The sequence below is a fragment of the Bufo gargarizans genome, chromosome 1 (assembly GCF_014858855.1).
Source record: "Bufo gargarizans isolate SCDJY-AF-19 chromosome 1, ASM1485885v1, whole genome shotgun sequence".
NCBI lineage: Eukaryota > Metazoa > Chordata > Amphibia > Anura > Bufonidae > Bufo > Bufo gargarizans.
In genome coordinates, this window is record NC_058080.1 from 492339114 (window position 1) to 492349231 (window position 10118).

Sequence of the window (10118 nt, forward strand, 5' to 3'; positions counted from 1 at the left end):
GTGTTTTTTTGCTTCTGTAGGGGGCTAGAACCTGGAGAAATTGGGGCCAAAAATTTACTTAATCCCTGTTGTTTCGGCCCAACCTCTAGTCCTGTCCCTGACCTCCTACTACTGGCACCTGTAGGGGCACGTTATTCCTCTTTTTTCTATGGGGGCATCCTTCCTCCCACTCCTCTCCCCCCCCTCACTATTGTTCCCCTCCCTCCAACTTCGGACCTCACATTCCACTACTCCCTTCCCCCCATCTCCCCCTCCTCCCCCACTCCGCAAATCCCCACCCACAACAATATCAGTAACAGGTCTCTACCCCCCCCCAGCCGTTACTCATAAATACAAATATGGGGTCAAATCCTGGACACACAGTAAATAATATCAGTGACCAACAGATTCAGCACCCCAAATATCCTTGCAAAAAGTGTAAACCCTTCAGGAGAAGGTGCGTCGATACCTGGAGAATAAACGAAGGGGGAGAAGAGAGAAAAGAAAGAAAGAAAAAAAAACGAGATTTCCAAGTAACAAGCTGTAACAGTTGTCAAAAGTCTGATTATTTTAAACGTTACATCCCATGCAGCAGTATCCAGCCATCCAGTTAACATTAATGCTCGTCCTGATTAATCAGGGAGAGTTCAATAATATCATACAGGGTTAATCTTATTGATATCTGTGTGGAAAATGATAAAGATTCCCCCCCCCCCCTCCCTTGAGGGTCAATTCAGATCTTCAAAGAAAAAAAGTCCATTCAAGGTGTTGTTCTTATTATTATAGTTCTTGCGAACCACAGATATTAAAACAAGATCTGTCCAGAACACTTTTCTTGATATTAGTCAAACAGGGAAAGAAAGAGAAAAAATAAAATAAAAAGGAAGAGCACAAATCCACATCACTGCGATAGCACAACAGGTGCAGGAGAGGGTTAATGTACAAAGAGTTAGTCCTTGGTTAGTCCACAACGTGGGAGGTGGTTAGGAGGAATTAAACCCCAAAGGGCATTCCAAGGGAGCTTATGACCGGAAGCGATAACATAGTATAAAGGCGGTTCTGCTGAATCACAGTCATATTAAATTAAATGTACCATCACCAGCCACATATCTTCCCTCCTTATTCCTGCTTTTCCATCCACTCTCAATTGCTTCGCTTTCCACAAGGATTACACCATTATCAATACATCAGATAGTGCAGGACACCACAGCACCTCCGATCTCGGCTCTCCAGCCCCCCTCCTACACAACGTATGCGATGATGGCACAGCAGTAGCGAAGCTTCTACCCTGTGGGAGAAACCGTTTCTTCTCCACTACCCACAGCTCACACCAACAGTGTACTCATAGAAGTGTAGCTCGATGGCCAGCAAATCTCCAATGAGACCACCATTCGGACTCCAAACTCATTTTTGGCTCCTGAGGATACCATGCCACAGACAGCGTTCAGACACCAGACCACATCACACTGAGCGATAGCAGCGCTCCGGCTCTCCTCTATTCAAGGGCTCTCACCACCCCAGTGTCGGTGTCCTCCGCATCTTCAGCCGGCAGCGGTCTTCCGTAGCAGGCAGTAGCATCCTCCGTCAGGGTTCACCGGAAGCGGCCCACGGCAGGGCAGGCAGGAGCAACACATGCCGCAGCAGGCGAGCGGGCCGAGAGGGCAGCGGGGGGCGGAGCCTAGCGTCCTACGTCAGACGCTCCCATGCCCGGGGGGGGCAACCCAAAGTTGAATGAACCTCTCCTCTGTCTGGGTGCCGGGGCCTAAAAATATCTGACAGTGGCCTGTTCCAGTGTTGGGTGACGTGAAGCATGATTCCATGCTATGACATGAAGCCTGAATCTCTGCTATGGGACCTCTCTCCTCTGTCTGGGTGCCGGGGCCTAAATATATGACAATGGACTGTTCCAGTTTTGGCTGACGTGAAGCCTGATTCTCTGCTATGACATGAAGCCTGAATCTCTGTTATGGGACCTCTCTCCTCTCTCTGGGTGCCGGGGCCTAAATATATGACAATGGACTGTTCCAGTTTTGGCTGACGTGAAGCCTGATTCTCTGCTATGACATGAAGACTGATTCTCTGCTATGGGACCTCTCTCCTCTGTCTGGATGCCGGGGCCTAAATATATGACAATGGACTGTTCCAGTTTTGGCTGACGTGAAGCCTGATTCTCTGCTATGACATGAAGACTGATTCTATGCTGACATGAAGCCTGAATCTCTGTTATGGGACATCTCTCCTCTGTCTGGGTGCCGGGGCCTAAATATATGACAATGGACTGTTCCAGTTTTGGCTGACGTGAAGCCTGATTCTCTGCTATGACAGGAAGACTGATTCTCTGCTGACATGAAGCCTGATTCTCTGCTATGGGACCTCTCTCTCCAATTGATATTGGTTAATTTTTTTTTATTATTTTTTTTTTATTCATTTCCCTATCCACATTTGTTTGCAGAGGATTTAACTACATTTTGCTGCCTTTTGCAGCCCTCTAGCCCTTTCCTGGGCTGTTTTACAGCCTTTTTAGTGCCGGAATGTTCGGGTCCCCATTGACTTCAATGGGGTTCGGGACAAAGTTCGGGTCGGGTTCGGATCCCGAACCTGAACATTTCCGGGAAGTTCAGCCGAACTTCTCGAACCCGAACATCCAGGTGTTCGCTCAACTCTAATCATGACCTTTTCCTACACCTGTGCACATAATGGCAGAATAGTGAGTCAACACAAACAATAAACCACATTCACTGATAAGACCGTGGATGCAGAATTTTGCACCAAAAAAATCATGAAGTCTTAAAGATGGATGGTACAGAAAAAATCCCCAATAGTAAATCATGGGTAAGGTTAAGGGTGGTCACACATGCAGTTCTTTTAATGTGGTTTTTGAAGATAAAAATCAGGTGAGGATCTTAAAAGGAGACAAAATTATTAAGGACAGATGCTACTTCTCTTTTCTGTGTAATCCACTCCTGGTGTATGATTCAAAAACTACACCAAGAAACCTGAATGTGTGGCTGTACTCGAAGACTGAAAATCTGTGATATGTAAATCAGCGCTCAGTGTAGCTCAGCACCAGCTGTTATATGGGAATGAAGGTCTCCAGGTAATAAAGGTTGTGGTCTCTCCAGCAGGGGGTATGTAAATGTTTGTAAATACGTTCTGTATAAATAGAGGAGTAGAAGCATCCACTGATCGGGAACTGTGCACCAGACCTGGAAGTGACTAGTTCTATCTACTCAGCCCGAACATGAGGAGTCTCCTTTGGTCACTCTGTGTTATATTACCTCTACAATGTGAGTCTTATTTCTTGCCAAAATCACACAAATTATATAATAATTGTAAATATTACTATAAGTCCCTATTTATTTGCAGGTGTCACTTCACAAATCTCTATGGTGGAGTCTGGTCCTGGTATTGTAAAGCCTTCAGAGACACTGGACATGACCTGTAAAGTGACCGGGGCCTCCCTCACTGACAGCACTAACATGTATTGTGTAGACTGGATCCGACAACCTGAAGGGAAAGGACTGGAGTGGTTGGGAACAATATGTTATAATGATGCCAAAGCTTATGCCCAGTCTCTTCAGGCACGTCTAACTCTAACAAGAGACACAAATAAAGGAGAAGTTTATCTTAAACTCAGTGGAGTGAAACCTGAAGAATCTGGGAAATATTATTGTGCTAGACACACAGTGTGACAGATGGACTGGGGACATGTACAGAAACTGATTTATAGAACTGGATAAATACATTGGAAATATCACTGCATTGAGCACTGAACTCTCTCTCTGGTTTCATATGTGTCGACTTCACAAAGTGGAGAGAATAATTATTTTTATGAACAATGAACAGATATCAGGACTTTTATTCCAGGAACTGGATATAAAGATAATTTTTTTTTACAAATACTTACCTGTACAAAAAGGATTTAAAAAAAATGGACAGGGGGAGGGGTCTGCCTTTATGTAAAGTCCTGTCTAAAGCCCACAGTCCGAGAAGATACTGTATAAGTGAGGGACATGAACATGTGGAGTCACTGTGGGTAGAAATACATGGAGTCAAAAACAATAATAAAATACTAATAGGAGTTTATTATAAACCACCTAATATACCAGAGCCCACAGAAAATCTGCTACTAAACGAGATAGACAAGGCGGCAGATCATAATGAGGTTGTTATTATGGGGGACTTCAACTACCCAGATATAGACTGGGAAACGAAAACCTGTATCTATATATATATAAAGAAGGATGTATATATGTGTGTATTTATGTATGTTCCGTAAATCACTCAGAAACGCAACCATCAATTTCAAAGAAACTTGGTATACACATCCCTTGCTACCTGGAAAGAAATCTTGTGGGGGTCACAGCTCTCTAGGACGTACCGTTCCTGAGATATTCCCCAAAAATTACCTGCATTAGTTAATAGAAGCCTGCAAGTCTTTCTCTTAACCCCTTAAGCCTTAACCGGGCTCATTTTCACCTTCAGGACCAGGCCATTTTTTGCAAATCTGACCAGAGTCACTTTATGTGGTGATAACTTTAAAATGCTTTGACTTATCCAGGCCATTCTGAGATTGTTTTTTCGTCACGTATTGTACTTTATGACACTGGTAAAATGGAGTCAAGAAAATTCATTTTTATTTTTAAAAAATACCAAATTTGCCAATTTTTTTTTAAATTAGCAAATTTCCAAGTTTCAATTTCTTTACTTCTATAATACCTATTAATACCTACAAAAATAGTTATTACTTTACATTTCCCATATGTCTTCTTCCTGTTAGGATAATTTTGGGAATGACATTTTATTTTTGGGGGACGTTACCAGGCTTAGAAGTAAACCTTCTCAAAAACTTTCAAAAAAACAACTTTTTAAGGACAAGTTTAGGTCTGAAGTCACTTTGTGAAGCTTACATGATAGAGACCACCCAAAAATGACCCCATTCTAAAAACTACACCCCTCAAGGTATTAAAAACTGATTTTACAAACTTTGTTAACCCTTTAGGTGTTCCACAAGAATTAATGGAAAATAGAGATACAATTTCAAAATTTCACTTTTTGGGCAGATTTTCCATTTTAATATTTTTTTTCCAGTTACAAAGCAAGGGTTAACAGCCAAACAAAAGTCATTATTTATGGCCCTGATTATGTAGTTTGCAGAAACACCCCATATGTGGTTGTAAACTGCTGTACAGGCACACGGCAGGGCGCAGAAGGAAAGGAATGCCATACATTTTTTGGAAGGCAGAAGTGACCCCATTTTAGAAACTACGGGATAGGGTGAAAGTTTTGTTGTTGCTAGTTTAGGGTACATATGATTTTTGGTTGCTCTATATTGCACTTTTTGTGAGGCAAGGTAAGAAGAAATAGCTATTTTGGCACCTTTTTTTTGTTATTTACAACATTCATCTGACAGGTTAGATCATAGGGTATTTTTATAGAGCAGGTTGTCACATTCGCCGCGATACCTAATATGTATACAATTCTTTTTATTTATGTAAGTTTTACACAATGATTTCATTTTTGAAACAAAAAAAAATCATGTTCTAGTGTCTCCATAGTCTGAGAGCCATAGTTTTTTCAGTTTTTGGGCGAGTATCTTAGGTAAGGTCTCATTTTTTGTGGGATGAGATGACAGTTTGATTGGCACTATATTGGGGTGCATATGACTTTTTGATCGCTTGTTATTACACTTTTTGTGACGTAAGATGACAAAAAATAGCTTTTTTTTTACACCATTTTTATTTTTATTTTTAACGGTGTTCATCTGAGGGGTTAGGTCATGTGATATTTTTATATAGACGGTCGCGATACGGATGCGGCGATACCTAATATGTATACTTTTTTTATTTATGTAAGTTTTACACAATAATATAATTTTTTAAACAAAAAAAAATCATGTTATAGTGTCTCCATAGTCTGAGACCCATATTTTTATTATTTTTTTTGGGCCAATGTCTCATGTAGGGGCTCATTTTTTGCGGGATAAGGTGATGGTTTGATTGGTACTATTTTGGCGTACATGCGACTTTTTTGATCACTTTTATTACCTTTTTTGGGAAGTAAGGTGGGCAAAATTTCAATTTCCTCATAGTTTTTATTTATTTATTTTTATGGCGTTCACAGTGCGGGGAAAGTAACATGACCGTGTTATAGATCAGGTTTCGGACGCGTCGATTCCTAATATGTGTAGTATATTTTATTTTTTTGATTTTTATTCAGTGATAAATGTTTTTGTCTGTATAATACAGTACAGTACACTATATAGTGTATTGTACTGTATTTTACTTACACTTTGTCTGAACAGATCTATGCCTTTAGCACAGATCTGTTCAGCACCATGGACAGCAGGATGCCTGAGAAGGCGTCCTGTTGCCATGGGAACCTTCCCCATCTGCCACAACTGAGCAGACGGGGAAGGGGAAGGAGGGGGCCTCCCTCACTCTGTGACACCATCCTGTCTGGGGGCTGCAAAGGCACAGCAGCCCCCCGATGGGAGAGGGAGGGAGCTCCCTGACTGTTAACCTGCTCCATGACTGTTAACCTTTTCGTTGCAGCGGTCCGTACGGACCGTGGTGTGGAAAGGGTTAAATGTCTGACATCACAGCACAGATTGCTGACACTCTGGTATAAACAGCTGACATCACAGCACAGATGTCAGCCGTTTATACCAGAGTGTCAGCAATGTTCTGACACTCTGGTATACCCACTGGACGCCAATGAATATTCAAGAGGAGGCGGGCAGGGGATCGCGATCCCGCCTGCCGCACCGCTCGCCTCCCGCCCCGCCAATCTTTATTTTGGGCATTTTAAAGTTTCTGATCCCGATCAGAAACTGCAGAAAGCGCTGCAAACCGCAGGTCTGAAGTGAACTGCGGTTTGCAGCGATCGCCGATATGTGGGGGTCACAGGACCCCCCTCGGGATTGACCCAAGTTGCCTGTCTGTGTGTATACTCGTCATAGGTCGGGAACGTGTTAAAGGGGATCTGCAGTTTCTTTTAACTGATGGATAGATCATCAGCATCTGATCGGCGGGGGTCCGACAACCGGGACCCCCGCCCATCAGCTGTTTGAGAAGGCAGCAGCGATATGCCATACACGGTCATATGTCCCTTATCAGCCAATATACGCTTGCAGGCTCTTAGTCTACACATACACACAGTTTTACTCCAGGTTTCCATAATAACCCAGCTATTTTTCTTCACTGCTGTAGGTCAGCTTTAGGCTAGGTCTACACGACAACAATAAGTCGCACAACACATAGGGCACAACTAAACTGCTACATGTGTCATGCGACAAATTTTATAATGATAGTCTATGGTGTTGCACTGCGACATGTGACATGCTGCGACTGCTACACGACAGTCGCAAAAAAATCCATCTTGGATGGATGTTTTGCAACTGTAGTGTTGCAGTTGCAGCATGTCACATGTTGCAGTGCGACACCATAGGGCTTATTCACCGTATCCATTTTTCCAGTCTGCAAATTGCGGATCCGTAAAACACGCATTCTGTCTGTGTGCGTTCTGCATTTTGGTTTGTCTTTCTCCTGTGTAAAAATGCCTATTCTTGTCAGCATTCTATCTTTTTTTTACGGGGCCATGGAACGGACATACGGATGCAGACAGCACACTGTGGTGCTGACCGCATGTTTTGTAGCCCCTTTGAAATTAATGGGTCCATATCCAATCCTCAAAATCGCGCAATAGATGCGGACAGAAATATACAGTAGTGCAGGGGTGGCCAACCTTACGTACACAAAGAGCCAAAAAAAAAAAAAAACATATGACTACCAGGAGCCACAAGCTATACAATTACACACGAGTCACCGTATTTTTCGCCCTACAAGATGCACCTAGGTTTTCACAAAGAAAAATAAGATAAAAAATATATTTTTCATCAGACCTCAGATCAGACTGCTAAATCAGATCCCCAATCCTAATCTGACCTACAATAAGATCCCCAAACCTCATCAGACCTCCAAATCAGACCCCCAATGCTCGGATCAGGCAACCTAAATCAGACTCCCAGTGTCAGACCCTCAGTGCTCAGATCTCCCCCTTCTCAGATCTGACCCCCCATGATCAGACCTGACCAACCTATGCTCAAACAAGACCCCCCATGATCAGATCTGCCCCCATGCTCAAATCTGAACCCTCATGCTCCGATCATCCCACTCATGCTCAGATCAGACCCCCATTGTCCAGATCAGGACCCCCCCCCCCCATGCTCAGATCAGAACCTCCCATGCTAAGATTAGACCCCCATGCTCAGTTCTATAATTTAAAAAATATATCTTCCCTCCTGGTCAGGCACTGGGCTCCTGCTACTCTGCAGGTCTGACACGCTCTCCACTGTGACCTGATGAGCACAACGTCAGGTCATAGACCGTGTCTCCACATACTACGTTCTCACACTGTGTGCATCAGGACGAAGTGAAGAGTGAGCTGGAACTGCAAAGTAGTAACAGTGCCCAATCAGGAAAAGATCTGAACATGGGGTGGAGAGTGAGCCGGCCTGACTGCTTCCTGGCTTCACAGCTAGAGCCGCACATGAAGCAGCAAAGAGCCGCATGTGGCTCAAGAGCCACAGGTTGGCCACCCCTGCAGTAGTGTTAATGGGCACTAAGGTGAATATTTACCTGAGGATCTTTATTAAACCGGGCAGTATTAAACTCTCATCCAAATAACTGGACCATGTAATTGTACGGTATTTCAGGCAGCTAACATTTATTGTGTGGTGATAGAGGGATCCAGATATTAAAATTGTTAGGAGTCGGCAACCCTTCCCGTTACATTCCTGTAGGGGGTCCTCACCTCTTCCATGTCCTTCCAGGCAGGAGATTGTAGCAATAAAAACAAGTAAGATGGAACAAATTCATAGAAACTAGAGCCCTATCATAATGTGTGAAGATGTCAGATATCAGCGTTATACAGACCAGAACTGTTAGAGGAGTCAGGAAAAGGCTAGTATTCTTTCCAGCCAAGGTCACACATGGAAACTCTATCTTACAATATACATCAAAGAAATAACTGGACATTCCCATATTTGAGCCACATGCTTAGTCCTGAAAACTCAGGCAATGGATATGATTCTACGATCAAAGTCAAATAGATCCCAGCTCAGAAACAGGGAGCAATTAGATAACTCCATGTATCCTGCCATTACCTCCGCCATGTTTGGTACGCATGTGTGCGGGACATTCGGATGGAATGGATGGAGGTAATGTGAAATTACTAAGGTGAATACCCGAAAAGATATTTCAATACAAAGATTTTGAGGCAGACTTGGTTTCCAGCAAGTGGTCGTAAAAACTGTCATAAAAGGTCATTACCATTCTCCCAGGCCTCCTCTGACATCACAGGTGGGGGGGGGGGGTGATGGGGGAAAATACTGTCCCTTTTTAACACATGCATGGATAAAAGCAAAATGTCATTTCTTTGGGGGATCACTAGCTTGGTGGACTGACCAATATTTCTGCTTCCCCAGTCAACTGGACTTAACCGTTGCATAACGTATTAAGTTCTGTTTTTATCCCTTTTATTTTACAAACTGCTATTTTGCGCTGTCTGTATATTTGTCTGTATATTTGATGTTATGTTTTCTATGATAACCCTATTGTTTGTACGCACTGTCCTTTTTTATATTAAAACTTCACTTTAATAAGAGCTTTCTTGTGTTCTAACGATTTCATGACCTTAGAAGTAGCGTTACCTAGATTGATTTATTAACCCTGTGACTGCTTGCAGCTGTAGAGAGTACTTAGGTGTTATTTAAAAGATAACTGTCACACTTAGACCCTAATTTCAATTTTCATATATGTAGTTACTAATAACATGATATTCCAGAATCAGTTACTATTAGACTGACTTACCCCATATTTAATAAGATTCAGCCCTTAGCAACCAGTCTGCATAAAACTGCAATTTCACTATTCAGTTAAGATGGCCGCCACTGCCCTCACCCTAAGGCTAATCCCGCCTGCCCTCCCTAGCCAGTAAAAATAGCCCCCCAAAAGTGTCAGTAACCAGAGCCCTCCCCCCTAAAGTGTTAATCTCCTGCAGCACAAAGGGGTCCTCTTACCACATGTTGCTTTCATTTATACACTGAGCAGACGGCAGATCTCCCTTCCCTGGTCTGC

At 43.0% G+C, this 10118-nt stretch overlaps 1 gene segment (V, D, J or C); it reads left to right on the forward strand.

The window, feature by feature from the left end:
- The first annotated feature begins 3147 nt into the window (after positions 1–3147).
- Positions 3148–3671, forward strand: LOC122928016. The segment is given in 2 exon segments: positions 3148–3266; positions 3346–3671. Coding segments are annotated over 2 exon segments (372 nt in total).
- The last annotated feature ends 6447 nt before the right edge of the window (positions 3672–10118 follow it).